At 36.8% G+C, this 21,911-nt stretch overlaps 1 protein-coding gene across 2 annotated transcripts in view; it reads left to right on the forward strand.

Moving 5' to 3' along the window:
• LOC134536958 (formin-like protein) overlaps positions 1-21,911 on the forward strand; it is a 123,766-nt gene that overhangs the window by 92,326 nt on the left and 9,529 nt on the right. Inside the window, exons 4-10 of one of the 2 annotated variants that reach the window (XM_063377071.1) lie at positions 7,607-7,651; positions 10,374-10,453; positions 11,569-11,720; positions 13,756-13,916; positions 16,215-16,291; positions 17,793-17,964; positions 19,915-20,058. In XM_063377071.1, the coding sequence (XP_063233141.1) occupies positions 7,607-7,651; positions 10,374-10,453; positions 11,569-11,720; positions 13,756-13,916; positions 16,215-16,291; positions 17,793-17,964; positions 19,915-20,058 (831 nt within the window). The remainder of the gene's footprint in view (positions 1-7,606; positions 7,652-10,373; positions 10,454-11,568; positions 11,721-13,755; positions 13,917-16,214; positions 16,292-17,792; positions 17,965-19,914; positions 20,059-21,911) is intronic. The other variant, XM_063377070.1, reaches the window with a different exon arrangement.

Raw genomic sequence — 21,911 nt, forward strand, 5'->3', positions numbered from 1 at the left:
TAAACTTTATTAAAATACTAGCTGTCTTGTTAAAACCCATTAAACAGTTAATAATATAAAGTTTACCTTTGGCTTTGTGAACTTTGGCTCTCGTCATGTAGAAAAAGGCTAAAACGGGTGTTTTCACAAACGTTTTTAGGTTTGAAACATTTTACACACAGTATTTTAAATGGTACTTATTTGGAAGTGCATGGAGCCTTAATGTTTTAATATTCCTTCATCAGTTGTCCCAGAGAGGCGCGTCATCTATGCGAAGACCGCACGCCAGTTCGGTGCCTGGCGCGTTAGAGGCGAAGAGGTGCGTTTTGCGAGAGACATTGTCGCCCTTACAGCTCGTGCGCCCGGCCAGGCCAAAAGTACTTCAGTGAGAATGTCGTATACATAATCACGTTTATCTCGTAACCAAGGCGTCTTTAATTAATTAACTGTTGTATTTCCTATTCCTGCAGCTATTAGCGCGTGTCGGATTTTTTTCCCCCAAAGAGCCAGCTCGCACCAAGTGATGAATGACCAGAGAGCTAGTTTTCGTTAGGAAATGCAGAGTCATTCTTGGTTTGTTGTTGGTGAGAGGGAATACAGCCGTAAAAAAACTTCCTCTTTCATTCAAGGACTCGGCTGTGTTTACTAGTGCATGGAAGTGCGTTGATGCAACGACCTCCATCCTGCTTGCAGTCGCAAAATAAATGTTTTTGTTGACATTGACCACGGCAGCTGGTGGTGAGGCCTAGGCGTAGAACATTTTTTTAAGGCTTAATAAAACCTAACACTGACTGACTGACTGACTGACTGACTGACTGACTGGCAACGCACAGCTTAAACCAGTGGGCCAGGAAGCATGAAATTGTGCATAGGAGATCCGTGTATAAACGTAGGTGAGCACTAAGAAAGCTTGTGATGATTCCAAAAAGGTGCCATTCCCCGGTGCTGAATAGACCATACTCTGCAGGGGAGGGAGAAAGCTAAGATTGCGGATGTCCATGGGGGCAATATAACTTCGACTAGCATCGTACGTTACATATTTATTATCATTTAGCAGTCTATAGAAAAATCAATACAATTATTATTTTAAGTTTTTTTCTTTACTAACCTAATTATTACATCAAGTTAAAAAAAAATATGGACAGAACAAAAATGTAAGAAATTCGAATTTTTCAGAATTTCAAAATATATCACCAGCACTGTCATACTATCGCCATCATCCACATCGTCATTTACATCATCATCCACTTCAGCCATTCGCATGGCATTTTTGATATGAAGGTTTCAATATACTGTTTCTTGTGGAAAGTTGTGTCTTTTTTATCCTGTACTTCTTGAAGTAGTCTTTACCAACTTCTTGCTCTTCCTCTGTAAATTTTTATTTTGGCAACAACGCAGATGATATAGGCCTAATTTCAGGCCCGTGAATAACGTATTTATGGCATTTAAGCGGCATATTGTACTATTGGCATTTATAACAAAGTATCTTACTGTATCATGGGTGAACACTCGAAATTTTTCTGCAGCAATTTTGTGTTCACTTTATATTACTATTATATGTATTTTGGTAATCATTTCCTTGTTTAGTTTTGTTGTATCCACATACACTTCTGCGCTTTTAAAGAAGTGTCTTGCCTTGTTTCCGTCACTCGTATTGCTGAATCCTGGGTTTAGGTTTTTCCACACTCAAGCCACAACTTTCTCCAAGTTCTTATTTCTTGCTTTAGTCTGTGCAACAATGTCCTTGCCTGTTCCTCGAACTTGCAGCTTTTTGATTGCCGAGTACAAAATATATTGGAACATGCGAAACCATCCTTAATATTTACTTGAAATTATTTTATTTATTCTTTATTTATTATTCTTTATGCCGTCATCCAACGAGATTTATATTGTAACCTAAAATAAGACAATTTTTTTTCATGTCACTAAAATGATTTTCATCACATTTTGTTCGTTCCTTCAATTCTGCCGTTAAGAAATTATTATTTTTTTCCCTTTAATTTCATCGTTCTCCGAACAAAAAAAATTAATGATCATGTTATTTCGATTTAGTGTTTCGTTATTCTAGAAAATCTTTTAACAAAGCAAGTAGTGGAAACGTAACAGGAAACTTAAGCAGTTAATACTATTTATAACGTACAATAACTTTAAGTAAACCAAAAATCTAAACTTGGACTCAATCGGAACATTAAAAAATACCCTGTATTGTTTTACCATAACATAAATCTTTTACGCTGCTTGTATGTACAGGTAGAACCTTGATTAACACCGATAATGGGGAGGAAGGTCAGCACGGATAATTGAATTCAAATGTATTTATGTTATAAATAATACAGCAGAATTTCGTAAGTAATTTACACAAGTCCGTTAATTTGCCCTTCCTTTTTTACTTTTAATACGTAGTTTTTTAGTTTTACTCCTTTCTTGTCCCTTCCCTAATGAATTGCACTTCTAGGTCTCCCCCCCCCCCTCCCCCGGACACGAAAAAAAAGTTTTAATTTTTAATTGAGAACCCGGTTAACCGAATGCCCGGTTAATCGGGTCACTGATTGTCGAGGTTATACCTGAATATACCTCTCATGTAATACAGTTTTGGTAAAATATTGATATTAACCCTCCATACCTAAACTTGAAGAATCCATGACAGAATATTTGAAGTATTCAAACATTAACGACTGAAACACACATCAGAAGCACGATGTCCGCGTGTAGGTGTGGCTGACAAGTCTCCTCAACTGAGGGCGTAGTTGGGAGAGCCTGTACCGCGACAAGCCAGGACATGTTCGTGCAGGTCCAATCCTGTTCGCTGCCGTCTGGGAGTTCACCTGAAACTCAATTTAACTGTTGTGTTAATCTGCCCCTCTGTTCGCCGTCCGACGTAGTAAGAATATGCAGTTGATTGGAACTATTGTCTTTTTTTTTTCTCTCTCTCACTTCTCATTTACACGATGTATTCGAGTTTAAAAAAATTGCGGACGTGTTCCGACACAGCCTACCCCAAAATATTTTTTTTTCGAGGTAATCCTTGTACGTACGATCAGTACAATTTATTAGTTTATGTTAATGATAAAATATGTTTGAATGCGTAAAGAAATGACTTGAACATAAAGGTAGTCTGCCGCATATTGCAGCGGTGCCGTGGTCCGAAAGGGTAAAAAGAAAGAGAAGGTGGTTGTCGGAGACTCTGAACCAAGCGCGGCAAAGTTGCAGAACTCTGGCAGCGGTCTGTAAACGAACGTGTGGCGTGGCCGGCTTGAAGTTCACACGGTGGGAACTCGGTTCAGGAAGACCTCCCGCTAATGACGCCAGTCCGTGGGAACTGCCCGACAACCTTGCGTCGGCGGCCTTGGAGGATTCTCCCGCCGACCTTGACTCACTGGGGTTTCGAGGACTCGAGGGGGGCACGGCCTCTGAGGAAACTAAGTAAGGAAGGCCAAGGCAGAGAGCCTCGTGCTTAGAGTGCAGTACCCACTGTTGCCAGGTTGATACTACCCGACTTGTTAACGTTAAAACTTCTTTATTTTGTATAGTATCCATAATTACAAGCTTTAGCATATTTTCAATTTTACAATTATTTTTCATTTTTCTCAGACTATGAAATAGTGTCTTTTGATAGTATTACTACAATAATTGGCTACAATTATTGTAGCCTAAACATATTTAAAAAAATAATTATAAACCCACAATTATTATTTCACAGGAGGAATACTATCTTGAGCGGTTGGTCACAAGGCATTCCATTAATTATGTTCTATAGTCTAACACAGCCAAAAATTTTATTATTAAAAGATATAAAAAAATTTTTGACAAAAATGGAAACCAAGGTGACATCTTTCAGTTCTGTTTCCTTAAAAGTAGAAATTGAATACTACCAGATGATTTTCTTTTGATTACAATAATAATATGTATTTCCAGAATCCGCATTCAAATTTTTTGTTCTCTTTGGGTATACATTGCAACAGAGTACACTGAAACAGGTAACAGATGGGTGAAGGACTTCTAGTTTGGATCTTAGACTATAATAGATATTGTTTATTGGAAAGAGAAATTAAATGCTCATTAAAATGCACACTGCTAAGAATGAGACATGCTATAACCCCAAAGACATCACAACAGTGTGTTCTTTAATTTTTTTTTTATTTTTACATTCAACAGTCTAATATCAGCTTGAAATACATGAAATTAAGGTAGTTATTGTTTTGGGTAGTAAGAATTTACTATGATTAATGAAATAAAATATCTTATTTACATATTCCTATACAACATTATTTACTGATTTATACTGATTACCGTATGCAGTAAAGACTCTATAAATGCTTCACATTGGTTAGGGCCGGCTTAAGTGGACTGTTCTATCGAAGCTCTACAGTGTACACAATCCTTGGAATGTGTATGGACTTGAGGCCACCCCTTGACGTAGGTCGGGGGAAGGGGTGGCGGCAAAATCCTTGGGACCCGGGCTTTAGGGGAGATGAAAATCACAATTATATTTAGAATTTATAGGAAACCTTACAAGTTATGCAATAAGCACAGATCACATTTTTTACCACTAGGTCATGGTAACGTTATAGTCTTTTGGTTATTTTTTTAATTGTGGGGTTTTTAAAGTTGTACATTAGATAATACAGAGGGTGCACTGAAAAAATTATTTGTCCTCAGGCCCTGTAAAAACGTATAGTAACATAAACTGTGGTCGAATTTAATACTCTTTGTTATAGTTACAGTATGCGGTGCAGGGGCGCAACAACAGGGGGGGGGGGGGGGCAAGGGTAATTTGCCCCTCCTTTGAAACCTTGAAGTGGGGGCAAACGTGGGCAAAGAAAGTGCAGTGTAATCAATTTTTAGATAATAAAACTGCTTAAATAGCACCATTTTCCACCTTGAAATACAAATTTTCCCGGGGGAGGATCCCCGGACCCCCCGCTTCAATAGGGGGGATCGATGATTCTTTATAAAAAGGTATATTGGAAATTTAGTTGTTGCGCCCCTGATGCCGTGCAAAACAGTTGGAGGCACCAGTGTTACCTTGCATATGAAATTTTTATTGAAATAACAATAGCTGTGTTTTTGAATGCTTACGTTTCCTTTTCATTGCACAGTTTGTGGGAGGGAGGTGTTGGAAAGCATTTTTAATGCAGCACATTGTTTGCAGTGGTGGATGCAGATCAGATAGTGTTTTGCTGGGAGTGTGGTCTGCTCACAAGTGAATAAAATACGTTTCTGATGGTAAAATAAAGTTTGTGTTGTGCTTGTTTATTAAATTGAAATTTTCGAGATGTTAAAAAAAAATTAAGTTTTTTAATCAAATGTCTAGTTGGACCATCATGGACTCGAGTTGCCTTAACAGTAGAACGGTCAGACACCAATTTTGTTTCAAATGTTTTTGGGCCATAACAATGGTTTATCGTGTAATATTGCAAATTTGCTTATAAAATAGTTTCTATTTACAGTTTTAAAAATTCTCCAAAATAAATTTAAAACTAAATATATTTTTAGCAACCAGTTCTCATTAAAATCTGCCTTTCCATTATATTATCTACTATGTATTAACAAAGCCAAAATTTCAGTATAACCGTTCATAAAAAATGTTAAGTCTTAAAAACTGCCAAAACTGAGATAGTATCTTATCTCTAACCCTGACTACCATTATGAAGACCATTTAAATTTTACAACATTCTTGCTCCTCAGGCCAGTCATGGTTTATTTATATATAAATTCCAAAATACCAGGCATTTGCTAGGTGTAGGAAATTTTGAGATCTGTATGATACCCACCAAACACACGTGACGAGTTTGAGCACACTTCAAAGTGTGCTTCTCTCCGATGTCAAAACTCGCATGAGAGCTCACTGCACAATAAGCATATTCCGGATTTTACTGAACGTAATTTTCAGTTTGTTCTCTTATATACTAGATCGACTGGATTAGCTGGGAACGAGATTACGTGGCCATGTTTTCTCTGTATCTGTATGAGGCTGAACTATACTGAAGCTACTGCATCAGTAGAGGACAGACAATCCCAGTAAAATGAGATTAATTAATATGGCAGCAGCATATTTAAAATAGGGTTGGTCCATATGATGATTGTAAAACCTAAAATCTCAGTAAGCAAACTTTGTGGTTTAATATCCAAGTATGTAAATGAGAAATATTTATATTTGGTTAATTTAAATGTTTTTGACCTTGCAGGATAAAGATTGGTTAATATTGTACTGCATTTATGTTTGAGATTAAATTATGTTTAACCATTTTAAAATTGATAGTTACATAACTCTTTTTTATTATCAGTGTATTCTATTCATACTTAGATTGTGCTGGTATTAATGCTTATTATAAGGTAGGTTTTGTATGAGAATTCTCAGGTGAATTAAATGTTTTTGTGTCTAAGTTCACTGGACTGAAATTTGTGGAAACACGAATCAAAAATATATCTAGTGACAGAATTTTCAACAACGTTCTTTTCCTGCCCCTATAACCAATATTTGTAACAAAAAAAATGTCAGTGGTACTGTTGACATATGATTTGTGTTTGGTTTTTAACTACCTGTAAATTCTATTAACAGTAAAAAGTTGTTCCAAAAACCCTAGTAACCATTTTACTATTGGGTAAATTCTATTATACGCACTAAATCCATTGTGTACATTACAGTATTGCAACATTGCAGCTTATAAATGAAAAGTAAAACTTCTAAACATACTTAGTGGTGAAAAGAATGCAATAAGAACTGTTGCAAATATTGGAATAAAATTTATAAAAATAATATTTTTAGAGATGGTTTAAAATATATATTTTTGGCTAAAGTCAAAAATTAGGTTTTGCCTGTTTCCTACCCCTCCTTTTATTTATCAAGTGTCATTGTATTTTAAGTTGTACTACGTCAATAAACATGTTTTACTCTTGTAGATTTTAAGAGAAGAAAATATTTTACATGCTTTAACACTATATCTTGGAGAGTTAAATGTTACATGAATATTAACGTCAACACTCATAGCATGGTGATTTATTTTGCTGGAGGAAGAAAAAAAGAAAATCTTAATAATAGTTTTTGATTGTATGTTTAGTGAGAAAAAATATATAGTTTTGCAGTGGCATAACATGATTCATATGAAACTTTTATATGTCTCTTTAGCATCCAAAAACTAGTGCTTATTATATTTTTCACAACAGGTTATCTCTAATTCAAGACCAGATCATGTGAGCCATTGGTGTGACATGTGATTTATATTTTCGTAGACTTTCATTTTGTAGCTTTTTTCTTCCTGTAATCTATGCTAATTGCGATCCACAGAGTACTGCGGTACTTACAGCATGTTCTACATACTTTGAGCCAGCCTTATTTGCTCGTTAGTGTGAATGAAATAATTTTTCAAATTTTATTCATAGGGCAATTTGGTATAGCTTGTTCTTATTTGTTTTTACATAATTTTTTATTTTGTACATATGTAATCATATCAAACTAATTAATTATTTTTTTTTCATTTAATGCAATACTTTGATATGCATGTAGTGAGTAATGTAAGTAATCTTGGCAGTTGTAATGTTGAGGTATTTATGTGAAGTGAAAGGTGTGCAACACAGCTGATATACCTTTACCAGTTTAAGATTAATAATATTGCATTTGTTGTAGGCTGCTCTCAAAATGATTGATACTATCTGCTTTCGGTCCTTCCAGGTGAGTGTTAGTACACCAGCACTCCCGTTCGCACTCCCGTTCCTCGTTCGTTCAGTGTGCCTTTGCTCTGTCGCCCCAACACTTTTTTCAGTTTTCGCATATCTGGCCTGTATTTGTGTGTGTTCTGTCTGGGTGTTTGTCGAGTCAGGTGCTTTTAGAATAGGCACAATTTACGGTCGTCTGTGCTTTGTATTTTATATATTACAATATTGTGTGTTAACATCCAGACGTGGCATGTTTTGTGAATGGTTTTTTCCCGAACTTCACACTTGAGGTTTAAAATCTTGTCAAGTAAAATGTGTTATAGTTAAGTGTTTGGAAATACTTTTTTTGGCCTCTAGAAGAACCAAATGCAGATCAAAAAGTTTTTATTAGTAATTTATTTTGACATGCATGATTTATCACTATTTTTACCAAAACAAATAGGGATCCACACAGGTTTCCAGAACTCCTTAGTGTACGACAATCTTTACTTTATATGTGAATTGTTTAAAAATTATATTATTGATAGTAGACCTTGTTGGTCACCTCATAGTGCCCAAATAAAATGTTTGGTTTGACATTTTCACTGTCCAATATTCACTAATAAATCTTGAGCTGTTATCAAGGATTAGATCTGTAGTAGTACACAATTGAGTGACAATATCAGAAATTTTTGTAACGAAAAGTTGTGGTTACAAATGAATGAATTGTGAGTGTTCGACCTGTCTGTGGTTTTTGTAACCATGTCTTTTTAAATGGCAGCCAATCCTGCTCTTGGAAAGCTCTGTTATCACCGTGCAAGCAGTGAACCACTAGGCATCCAGTTGGCCCTTGGCTTTTGGTGTAGTTCATATATTTGAAGTAGCCATATTTTGGATATACATTTAACTTGCAACACAACTCTTCGTCATAAAATTGTTACTGATCTTTGTCTAGGTAAAATTTTTTTTTTACACAAACTCAGCATGTACGTACTCTTAATATTAAGCGGTACTTTATCTTGTTTCATGTTCACATAATTAATGCTCAGTCTGGATTTGTCTGCTACTTTTAAGCTACCTATGCTGTACCTATAAAATATTGCTGTATATACATTATAAGTTTTATGTTTGACTTTTTTTTTAAGTAAGTATGCTGTGATACAAGTGGTTTTACTATTCAGTGAGGGACTGTAAACTTAGTTTACTTTGGAGTGAACAGGTTGTTGGTTATAATTGTTTTTGTATATGTTTACATGTTTAAAAATTCCTAGTGTATTTTTATTTTAAAGTAAAGATTAATATATTTTTATTTTGGTTGATTTGATTTTCCTTCTAACTTAATACCAAATTAGCATTATTGATTGGATATCATGAATCTCTTTACGTCTGTACTACTGTTCTGATAGAAACAAGATTAAGTTTAAAATCTGTTAGAGGGATATATTTAAGCCAACTTGCAACGTTCCTATTCCAGTGATGCTTGTTTGCCGTGGCTTTGTTAGTCATGGTTTTCTGGCTAAAGGAGATTGCATAATGTGGCCGTAAAAGTGCTTTAGCAAATAAATATTGTGTCTCGTGGAAGATAATTTTAATATCTTGTTAAGGCAAAAAAAAAAGTACAGTATTTCTAATCATTGACTTTCTGGTTGTTAGTTTTCCTGGTAGTGGCTTCTGTAGTTTTTTCCCCTTAACTGTTTTGTTCACAAAGTATAGCTTTCACTAATACATGTTTAATAATGCAGTTGTATATAGTAAATTTTTAAAGGTGCCTGTGTATTGATGTGCTGGTGTTGTTAATTTTCCACTATTCTTAGATTCTATAGTAATCCATAAACATCCAAGATGTACATATAAATTTTGGTGAATTTTAACCACCTCTCATTTTATTTAGTAATTTCTTCACACCTTTTAAAGTTTCGCTTTTTTTTTTGTAAGTAGTGAATGTGCCTTTGCTTATGGATTTAGCATTGGTTAGCTGAGGGGAAGGTTCTTTATGGAATTGGTTAATGGACTTAATTAACAATTTCCCCCACCCCTTCCCATAAAAAATGGGTTTGCGCAAGTGCTCCTGTGACTATATTTATGTAAGCACGTCTTGTGTGTAATAAGCCCTTAGCTATCTTCACATCTTCTGAATTCCTTAGCAACTAATTGTATCTCACATGCGAAAGCATTGATAAAAATTCAGCACATGCATGCAAATTAACTGTGTTTAAAGACATGATACGTACTTTTTGTACTTCTGTTACGTGTAGGGTAGAACCTGTTTTATTTATAAACCAGTGCATAAAATATTAGTCTAAGAATTAAATTGAATTTTATGTCAAAAAAATTGTTAAATAAAAGTTATTTTACTCAATAAATTAATATATTTTGGATTAATTTAGATATAGTAATGACCTTTTTAGAAAGTTTAATATCTGAATACTTTATGTATTGGTATGAGTAATGCATTCTTAATGAAAGTGTAGGTCTATACAAACTATTTGTACAACTTTTTTAGTTTATTTAAAACTTTTGAAAAGAAAAAAATAATATTTTTATACAGCAGGTGTTAACATAGTGATTGCCATTAATTTTTATGTTGATATAATTTTGACTTAATAATATAATATTTAATACATTGTAACTATTACATCTTTAAATTTATTTTATTAAGTGCTGCATATTTGTTGGAGGTTGTAATGGTGTGTTGAGTCATTAGTATATATTTTGATAGTTCTTCAGTTCCTCAATGTATTTGCCTGGTGTGTTTCCAGAAAAGGAAGATGGTTGGAGATGCAACATCAACTCAAGTACTGAGGGATTTGGAGATTTCACTACGCACAAACCACATAGAGTATGTTGTATTAAACATGCATTCCATATAACAGTTCACAGTTCAAGATATTTGAAAACCTAAATATACCATAGGTTGTATATTTCATCATACCCAAAGGTTCTTCAAAGAACTTTATGTATATGTAAATGGATTTTGTGTACTCATATGTCATGTTCTCATTTTGTTTCATTTGTGGCTCTTTTAGAATTGATTATTTTTTTTTTTAATGTTGGTTAGAATCTATCAAACTCTTTCAACATTGTTGACCTAGTTTTTTTAATGTGTCTATTGTAATTACATTCAGGTATTAAAAAAAATGTCTTCTTGTCACCAGGGGCTCACCACATAGCCTTTATAAATCAGATCTTAAAAAACTCTAGGATAACTCCCCTTTCATTTTTTTTTGCAAAAAAATTAGTTACTGATTATTATTTTAGTGTATACAGTACACTACCGATTATCCGCGAAATTAAGTGGCAGGGCCACCGCGGATAGTGAAAATCGCGGATAATCCGCAAAAGAGCCGAAAATTGGAAACAAAAAAGGAAACATTTATTTCAACTTAAAAATCTAAAAATTTATGTACAGTAAAAGTTACAATTAACAGTAAAAAAATTTTTAAATTATGCTAAAATTTTAGTATTTTACTGAATAATTAACATACGATACATTTCAGTAATGTAAACATAAAAGTGTTCAACCACACGACCCTAGAAACAAAGCGCGACAGAGACAAAAATAGCAACGCATGCCAGCCTACTGCGTGAGTTCCGAGAAGGCCTGTGGCGTTTCTCTGTATACTGCACGCAATACACTCGTCAGGAGAGTTCAAATTTGCTCACTTGTAATAAAATACAGATTTACACATGTGCTGTATTTTTTCGTAACATGCGCTGATAATCCGCCCGCGGATAATAGGGAGTTTACTGTATATTTGTGTAGTATGTTTGACTAATTCTTGGAGCTCCCTACCCTTCCTTGGTAACCTCCCTCGTTCCGCCTCTAAAACTACCAATATGCTGTTTACATCATGAAACCTCCCATTGGGCAACCTTTTCTTTCGCTTGGTTGTACGTGACACCAAAAAAAAATGAAATACAAACCAGGAATATATAGATGAGAATGAATTTCAGGTGGGTGCGGGAGTTCCTGGACGAGAAGAACCAAGGACTGGACCACCTCATAGAGTACTTGAACTTCCGCCTGATCATGATGAGGCACGAGCAGAGGATATCGGAGTCGCGCACCAGCTCGGAGGAGCGTCTGCCCGGCAGTGCGCCGGCAGGTCAGTGCTTGTCTCGAGTTGGTTGTCTCCGAATGTCTCTCAAGTCGGTCGTCTCCGAATGTCTCTCAAGTCGGTTGTCTCCGAATGTCTCAAGTCGGTTGTCTCCGAATGTCTCTCAAGTCGGTTGTCTCCGAATGTCTCTCAAGTCGGTTGTCTCCGAATGTCTCTCAAGTCGGTTGTCTCCGAATGTCTCAAGTCGGTTGTCTCCGAATGTCTCAAGTCGGTTGTCTCCGAATGTCTCTCAAGTCGGTTGTCTCCGAATGTCTCTCAAGTCGGTTGTCTCCGAATGTCTCTCAAGTCGGTTGTCTCCGAATGTCTCTCAAGTCGGTTGTCTCCGAATGTGTCTCAAGTCGGTTGTCTCCGAATGTCTCTCAAGTCGGTTGTCTCCGAATGTCTCTCAAGTCGGTTGTCTCCGAATGTCTCTCAAGTCGGTTGTCTCCGAATGTCTCTCAAGTCGGTTGTCTCCGAATGTCTCTCAAGTCGGTTGTCTCCGAATGTCTCTCAAGTCGGTCGTCTCCGAATGTCTCTCAAGTCGGTCGTCTCCGAATGTCTCTCAAGTCGGTCGTCTCCGAATGTCTCTCAAGTCGGTCGTCTCCGAATGTCTCAAGTCGGTCGTCTCCGAATGTCTCTCAAGTCGGTCGTCTCCGAATGTCTCTCAAGTCGGTCGTCTCCGAATGTCTCTCAAGTCGGTCGTCTCCGAATGTCTCTCAAGTCGGTCGTCTCCGAATGTCTCTCAAGTCGGTCGTCTCCGAATGTCTCTCAAGTCGGTCGTCTCAGAATGTCTCTCAAGTCGGTCGTCTCAGAATGTGTCTCAAGTCGGTCGTCTCAGAATGTGTCTCAAGTCGGTCGTCTCCGAATGTCTCAAGTCGGTCGTCTCCGAATGTCTCAAGTCGGTCGTCTCCGAATGTCTCTCAAGTCGGTCGTCTCTGCATAAATCTCCTCTGTGGGCCCTGAGTGACCGATGCCAATGAAGCCACCAAGCGAGGCAGGGACAGTGGTGAAACACGCGAGGGAAAGTCATTAAGTTAATCACAAGCTGATATGATTTATCTGTTAAAGTAGTTGCAAGTACTTTTCAAGAATATTAAAATGATTGCAACATCATCTAATTTTTGTGATATTCTCTTGATATCGACTAGGTAGCATTCGCGTTCATGCCATTAGGTTTCAAAATTAACAAGTACTTGGCAAGAATTATTGTAATCAGTGGCAGCATCATCCAGCTTTCATGACATTTGACGATCGTTCTAGATGATTATGCGATAGAATAGTGTGTGTCTCAGGGTGCTATTCCAAGACATTCAGGTAAGGTAGCGAATAAGCTCTACCTTGTCGGGATACAACCGTATCCTGACTCGCAGACAGTATTCCAGAACGTGTCCGAACCCAAATCCCTGTTGCATTCTTGCGGGCGTTTGGGAATCAGAGATTCATTTGCTGCGCCAAAATATCCCACAGGTAGCAGCACTATCGTGCGAATTAAATGGTGTCATTTTAATTTTATCGGGTACTTTCAAAGTTGTGATTATTTGTTTTTATGACCATTAAACACGCTTGGTACATCCCCGATGACTAACTGAGAGCTTTGAATATATATACTGTATAGAATTCGCCAGCCCAGGTTAAAATTTCTAATACGGTTTTGAGGTAGTTGGTTAATTCACCGCCGCAATCGCCACCATCTCTAGGGCATTGACTTGTGGTGGTCCCTAGCGGACAAGTGTCGAACTCTTCAAACACCCCTTCCCCCTCCCGTTGAACGACCTTGAGCTGCAGTGAATGATGGATGGGGGGTGCGGGGAATGACAGCGGGCGACAGTGCTGCGCTCTAACGTGTAAATAACAACCTAAGACGATACAGGGCGTTACGGCAGCGCACTGCAGTGGTGAAGTTCCCAAGCTGCTCATCATACGCTTCTGAAAAACGTACAATAAATCCTATCCACTTGCGACTTATATACAGTATATATATATTCAAAGCTGAGAGAGAGAGCTGTGGAGACTGTATGCCGGGGGGATGGCGCGGGGCCCGCAGGGAGTCCCGGGAACAACGGCTACCTGCGACCGGCGCTGGACATGATGGACAGCCCCGGGGTGAGGAGGCGCACGAGGCACGTGGCCAAGCTGAAGATGGGCGAGGCCAAGGACGACATACACGTGTGCATCATGTGCCTGCGCGCCATCATGAACAACAAGGTAGCGGCACCTTCCTTGCCGTGTTCACATTCTGGGTAGTCGGCAGTGGCGGATCTAGGATTTTGGTTTGGGAGGGGCTTGACCCATCTGAGGCTAGGCTTTATCAAGGCAAACACTAAAACAATAGTGGACCCAGGTGCTTTTGGGAGGGGGCTTGAGCCCCTTAGGCCCCCCCCCCCCCCCTCTGGATACGCTACTGGTAGTCGAGGAAAAGTCTTGGAAGATTAAAATTGTCCAAGGAAAGTCAGGGAAGCCTTTACTGTAAAACTAGGAAAAGTCAGGGCATTATAGGACGATGGATAAGCGAAAATGTATGATAATGGGGGGGGGGGGGGGGGGGAGGTTTGTGTTTGTCTGTCTTTGAACCTTCGAATGCCTTTTGTTTCCCAGCTTCTGAGAACCAGTCACTGACCTACATCGAAAACCAGTTTTCCTTAGACACACAACCTTGAACTTTATTTACGTTACTATAAATTAATAGGGGCAGTCATTTTTCGCGAAAAGATATGAACACTTAATTAGACTGCAACAAGGTATTACCCGCACCCGTGGTTTCTCCCTCGTGATTGGCGGCCGTCTGCGAGAGAAGTCGTTGCCTTGTTTGGCAGAGCCACTCAGGACGCGTTTACTTCCGCACTGAATCACTGTGATTGGTGTTGTTGCAATCGACATGTACCTGGGAGAAACTCGCCCAATCACGAAACACAGACGGTGCTATATTTTTTTAATTCTCATCTAGTCTTGAAATCTTTTCGCGAAATTTGCATGCCTTTACATATTAAACATAAACTGCATTATAATTTCATACATTATGAAACCAATAACAATGTTTTTTATTACAAAAACAGCAGAAAAACTAACAAAAAAAAATTATAGTTGCAGAATTGTCTGAAGTTAAAAAAGTTAAGTCCTGTAATGATTTAAAGAAATTTTTGATCGTAGTCCGTTTTCCCTGGGACGGTGGGATGTTGGATAATATGGAATGTTGGATAAGCGACGGTCATATAAATAGACACTACTGTACATGTGAATGTTAATGGTTGATGATGATATTTGAGATGATTAACACAGTTTTAGAAGGTTTGAGTAACGTAAATAAAGTTCAACGTTGTGTGTCTAAGGAAAATTGGTTTTCGATGTAGGTCAGTGACTGGTTTTCAGAAGCTGGGAAACAAAAGGCATTCGAAGGTTCATTGATAACTTTGACATGTGCCATCAGTAAACATTAACAGTAGTTTTGTGTGCTTCTTGACAGAGATAATAGATATCTCGTCCACCCCACAGCAGATCAAGCTGTGGTCCAGTGCCATGCTTACAGAACTCAATCTGAAAGCCTTAGATGGCTTTGTTCAGGGTTTAGAAAGAGCACAGATTCACCCATATTTTTAATATTGTAATTTTAAAATTAAAATAAATGAGAATTGTTTTTTAATCTATTGTGTGTACATTGAACCTTGAACACTTAATTATTTCCTTAAATACAGTATGTGAAATAAATAGTATATTAAACATTGATAAGTTCATAGAGTACGAGAAGAATTAATTTAAAATTTTGCATTATGTACATGGATGCAAAACAAATTTTACCTGGTGTGATTTGTTTATTGCTCTGTGAAAGCAGGGTAAGGGGGGGGGGGGGGGGGCAAAGGAAAGCCTAAATCCATCCATGCATATATTCTTCTGTGGGTTCCTGTATTTGAAACTTGAAAATATGGAATGTATTTTTAGTGGTCATTCTTTTATGCTTTGTGAGGAGGAAGGATGGGAACGTGAGAGACATCATCTTTGTTTCAATAGTTTTCAGGCCACAACCATTTTTTTATGTTTTGATATTCCAAATTTGGCCTTTTTATAGTAAAGTACCTGGCTGCTACAAATAGTTTCCCCTCTAAATTCATTGTAACTTACTAGTAATAGTAATTAAGAATTAACTACAATTGAAATAATAATATAAATTTACACTGGTTTATGGTCTAAGATAATCCCTACCTTACTAAAGGTAAATCAAACAGTAAAAAAAATTGTTGTAGCCTAACAACTGTTGAAACCACAATGGTGTCTTTGGTATCCTATTACCTCTCACCTTGTTTTTCCTTGTTAGTTATGCTTTGATTATAACATTCTCATTTTTCTCTATAATATCATTCATGGCTCATGTTCCAAATGCTAAAGCGTATGCTTTGTTTTCCTCTTCCCCTATTTCTAACGAGATAAGTTTAGGCATGCAGGAGGGATAGTGAGTGAGTTTTTAAATTAATTGTACAGAGTCCCTTAACTGTGATGTTTCCTCCTTTGTAGTATGGCTTCAACATGGTGATACAGCACAGAGAGGCCATCAACTGCATCGCCCTGAGTCTCATGCACAAGAGTTTGAGGTGAGTGCAGTATTGATTACTGTCATTGTAAAATAATACACACAGGGTGGCTCAGGTTTATTAATGGCCAAACTCTGGAATCAATAAATTGAACAATTCAAAAGTAACAAAAAATTCCTTTTGAAAAGTTATAGAAAAATTCTTCTGTCAGTGGATATTTAACATTTTGTATTTTTCAAATGTTTCACTACCTTACCGCAAGGAAGGATTAAAATTTCAGATTCGGTGAGGCTTCAACAAATCTGCACAATTTTAAAGAGCATTAGGGTTACTCAAAGATAATCTTGTTTTTAATATTCATAGTCAGTTTAAAACAAATTGGCCACTATCAGTTTAAACATTTTAAAAAATTAAAAAAATTAAATTTGTGAAATATTACTTTTAAACAAGAAGAAATATCTACCTAAAAATTTTCAATTTGAACCACATTTTCTAACATTCAATAATTTTTCAAGCCTTGTACAAAAATATTTTGTATCTGTATTTACCAAAGTAAAATCCATTAGAGAAATAATTTTGTGTTTCACCAGAGGAAACGTCAATACTTTACCCTAGAATTAAAGTTTAGAGACTTGCTGTTAAAAAAAATTACACCAGGAAAACTACACAGAAGAATTTTGGTTTGGTTCAGCGGTCTTTTTTTTTTTGTTTCTGCCTACTGAAAGTAGGTAGAAGATAGATATTTATTTTTTTTGTGTGTGTGTGATTCATGATGTACAAAAATTCCTAACTAGAGGCAGACATTCATGTTTCTAAACATTTCTGAAGTCAAACAAGCTGCCTTGAGATTTTGAGGGTGTGCTGGTAGATTGTAATCACACACCAAAAACCGTGAAATCCAACTTCATATTCATAGAACAATTTTCATTTTTGTTGTTTGAATGCTAGATTAATTGCAACATAAATCTTAGCAAATAGTTGAATAAATTCTTGTCCCTGATAAAAATAAAAGTAGATGATTATTCTCTGTGCAGAACAAGTTTACCCAGCTTTTATGTAGACGAACAGTTAAATATGCATTATCTGCTAAGCTTATGATTAGGGTCATGTTTTTTTTTTTTTTTTTTTTTTTTTGCAAAAAATATGTCCAGACCAGCTGTTTGTTAGTATTTTGTTGCATTGTCTTTTTTTTTGTGGTTAGCTTAGTTTATTTCAGGTACATGTCTGCTGTCAGCGCACCAATCACAGTCCTCCAGTGCTGGAAGCAGACATGTCCTGAATGGCTCGGTCAAATGGGGCAGTGGCTTGTCTTGTAGACATCTGCCAATTACAAGCGAACAATTGTTATCCCGGGAATACTTTATTGCAGTCTAATGATGACCAATCATGAAAATTACATGTCCCTACTTATGATCATATATGATTTATTATAACCATTGTAATATTTACTGTAACCTCCCAAAATTAATAATATGTTTGGAATCTACTTCCAGTGGAGTGTTGCTTATGTGTTACAATAGTAATTTTTATTTTCCCACATAGTTTTGTATGCCTTTTCCAGGACTAAAGCATTGGTACTAGAGCTGCTAGCTGCGATTTGCCTCGTGAAAGGGGGCCACGAGATCATACTGTCTGCTTTCGATAACTTCAAAGAAGTTTGCCACGAAAGAAGACGTTTTCACACGCTCATGGAATATTTCATAAATTATGAAGTTTTTCACATAGAGTTCATGGTAAGCTTTGAAATACTTTAATTTCCTGTACTGTTCAGTTGAGATTTCCCAGCTCCAAGTCATTTAAATAACGCAGCTTTGACCATTTCCTGCTTCTGGTATTTTCCATGACTATAATATGCTTAGTAAAAAAAACTGGTAGTGAGATTATTCAATATTCAACTCAATGGACCAAGTTTGTTTCATTTTAGTAACTAAAACCATTGCTGCGGCAAAAGCTTGAATCGTACTACATATTCAGTTTTAAGGGAGATAGGCCCCACTATCTTTCTTTTTAAAATATTGCTCCACAACTTACATTACAGCTGGCATATTATATTTTACGGCTGTGCATGGCATGGGATCTAACTTTAAGTACGTGTCAACATTCATGGTCTGGTGTAATGGTCATGACAGTTGGAAGTTGCTTTTCTAGAACTAATAAGTTATTTCATCCCAGTGTGTTTTCATACCTGTTAACTTTAGATAAATAACTCAAAATCAAAAATAAATTTAAAAATCTCAGTTTTGGGGCTAAATCCCCTTTAAATATGTGTTTACCAAATGTTTCAATTTTTTTAGGAGCTTGGTATAGTGATGTTAGTTTCATGAATGTTAAATTAAATTAAATGAATAATAAATTATAACAATTTTTTTTAGTCAGATATACTTGACGTATTGATCTAGCCATTCAATTTTTCTGTGTTGGTGAGCGATTTGAACATTTGGGACATATTGTTATCCTTGAGGCTGGTGGGAAGGGGGGGGGGGAGGGGAGGTTGTAATGGCATGTGGTGATGCTCTGCAAACATGGTAATCGAGTATAAGGCCTGGCTGCAACAGTCGGAACCTATGGTCGATCCGTTTCCTTATTCCAATGTGATTGATGTCACATTGACATACAGTAAGCTGCCCTTTGTCTACAGTTGCCGTGTTTAAATCTGTTGGTTTCTAAAGTATTCACCATAGCTCAGTAAATATAGAGCCCTAAAGTAAATGTTTGTTAATTGTTTTATTTATTGTTTTCATTGTAAATGAGAACCCAGCTAAAGTTTGAATATTCATTGTACTTGTGAAAGTTGGTGGAAGTTCAACAAAATTTAGTCTTTCCTTTCTGTTTAGGAGCACATTTTTAAAACAGGAACCAGTAACCACAATAATCATAAGTTTTCTTTTTCTATGCCACCAAAAGACACAGATTGGGATAAAAATTTGAAGTTGATCAATGTATTCGAACCAGAAAATTCACAATGTCAGAGGCTCATTTGCACCATTCAGCGATCAGTGTCCGTTGGATACAATTTGGGACATTGCTATTATAGATGGGCTGTAGCCTTATAACTTCAAAAAGTGTGCATTCCTGCCAATAGAAATTGTATTTTTTACTACAGTTGCTCCACGTTTAATTTTGCTTTATTTTATGGCTTTTCTGATACCAATTCCCGATACCTTGGTACCATTACCGATGTCTCGATACCACCACCAATACCTGATGTTACAATCTGCATCTACAATTACTGGCCACACTATCCGAATGAATAATAAGAAAATAATTTTTATAAGGTTGAGGAAGTCTAAATCTCAAATTGAAAGACAGTTTATTGAAAATTGTGCATTACTTATATATTAAATAAACTTCATCATTTCCATTTACTTGTAACTAAACTGTGCCTAAGTTGATAATTTTTTTAGATGTTCCTTTAAAAAAATGTATTTTAAAATAATTCAATAAAATTAAAACCATGACAAACATGGCCAGTATTTTAAAAGAAATTAAAGTTGTGAAGATAAATTTTTTTCAGATACCTCCTTTAGCTGTCCCCGAGAGCTGAACATCGGCGATATCCGATTTCCATTATTATCGGATAATGTAACAGCCCTAGTTTTTTATATAAATGAAAAAAAATTGCCATATGATGTATGGAAATAGTTGGGAGAACATGTCGAAGGAAGTGGTGTGCTTGGCTGCAGGTGGCGTGCATGCAGTTTGTGAACATCGTGGTGCACTCGGTGGAGGACATGAACTTCCGCGTCCACCTGCAGTACGAGTTCACCAAGCTCGGCCTGGACGAGTACCTGGAGAAGCTCAGGCACACGGAGAGCGAGGAGCTGCAGGTGACACCCTGTCGCTGGTGTCGGCCGCGTGCCTCCAAGACCAGACATCCCTTTCCTAACCTAACATTTTTCTTCTGAATTATTTAACAATGACATAACCTAACCTAACATAACCTAACCTAATGTAACCTAACCTTTTTTGATTGAAATAGTTAAAAATGACCTAACCTATCCTAACATAACCTATCCTAACCTAAACTAACCTAACCTAACCTAACCTCAGCGAATAAAGCTAGGCAGATAACCGTAATGGCACCCTGTCGCTTGTGTCGGCCGTGTGTCTCCAAGACCAGACATCCCTTTCCTAACCTAACATTTTTCTTCTGAATTATTTAAAAATGACATAACCTAACCTAACATAACCTAACCTAATGTAACCTAACCTTTTTTGATTGAAATAGTTAAAAATGACCTAACCTATCCTAACATAACCTATCCTAACCTAAACTAACCTAACCTAACCTAACCTAACCTAACCTAACCTAACCTAACCTAACCTAACCTAACCTAACCTAACCTAACCTAACCTAACCTCAGCGAATAAAGCTAGGCAGATAACCGTAATGGGGAGGGGTAGAAACCCAAGGGACAACCATCATGGTTTCAACTAGTTTTTGGCCATTTTTGTGTAATCTTCAGAATTTGGCTTCAACTGGCGGCCTGCAAAATCTTTTTATTACAGCCCGTCGAAAGAACATCCAGACACAGAAATATTATTACGTCGTACTGTCTTGCATCAACAGTCTTTGTTTGCGTGTATGTAGAGTAAGTTGTCAGCCAGACACTGTTCTAAAGTCTTATGCAGTTATTCAAAACTATATCTTTGTATGTTATTTATATAATGTTTTATAGTAATTATTTTGTGGGTTTTACAATTAATTTTTTTTGTTGTAAATACTTTTTTTTTGTTACTTCTTTGCAGCAGATCATGTTAGAAATAAATTTTTTTTAATATTAATTCATATTTTTGGGCCCTCAAATTAGTTTCCAAAAATTATACCTGGCCCTCATAAAGAGTGGAGTTGGCCACCACTGACTTAGACATAAAAACTGTTCAACCCAGTATGGAGTCTTTTTGGTCCCTATACATCCTTGGTAAATATGTTTGTAAACCTGCGAGATGGTGCATTCAGGAAAAAGTCAGGGAAGTTGGAACTGATGAGGGAAAGTCAGGGAATTTACTTTAAATCCTGGAGAAGTCATGGAAATTCCCTAGTGATAGTAATTTTAAGGGAAAATATCATGCATGCTCATACACTATAAAATGGTATATGGAAGGTTCTCTTTGAAATAATAAAGCTTTGGGGATAGTGGAGGCTAGGTTTTCTTTATTTCTTTGAGAGTATTGCAAAATTGGTAAATTATTAAATTTAAAAAAAAAAAAAAGTCTGCTGAATTTGAAAGTTCGGTCAGACAAATATTGTAACAGATTTTTGTGGCCTCTCTGCTGTACTTAAAGATATACGTACATAGTAGTTCTAAGATGTTAATTCTCTTTTGTGAGTCTCTTGTCATGCACTGAAATTTATTAATTTTATTTTTATATTATGTTTCTCTAAAGGCCATTTGGGTACATTAACCACGATAGCTCTCTTGCATATGTTTGAGCTCTCGTGATGAATCGACAGAAATAACTCGTGAACAGTTGCAATGACAAGAAATCGAAATAACCAACATGGCGCATGGAACCGAGCCGTAATGGCAGGTTGTCTGCTCGACAGAATATCTGTGCAGCAGTGGACCGCTGTGGAGTACTGCTGACGTGATGTCCCGGCTCCGATTTACAAACGGGCCAACTGGGCTTGTGCCCACAGCGCCAGTTTTTCAGGGGCGGGAGAATTTCAGAACAAAAT

Source organism: Bacillus rossius, chromosome 11 (assembly GCF_032445375.1).
Source record: "Bacillus rossius redtenbacheri isolate Brsri chromosome 11, Brsri_v3, whole genome shotgun sequence".
NCBI lineage: Eukaryota > Metazoa > Arthropoda > Insecta > Phasmatodea > Bacillidae > Bacillus > Bacillus rossius.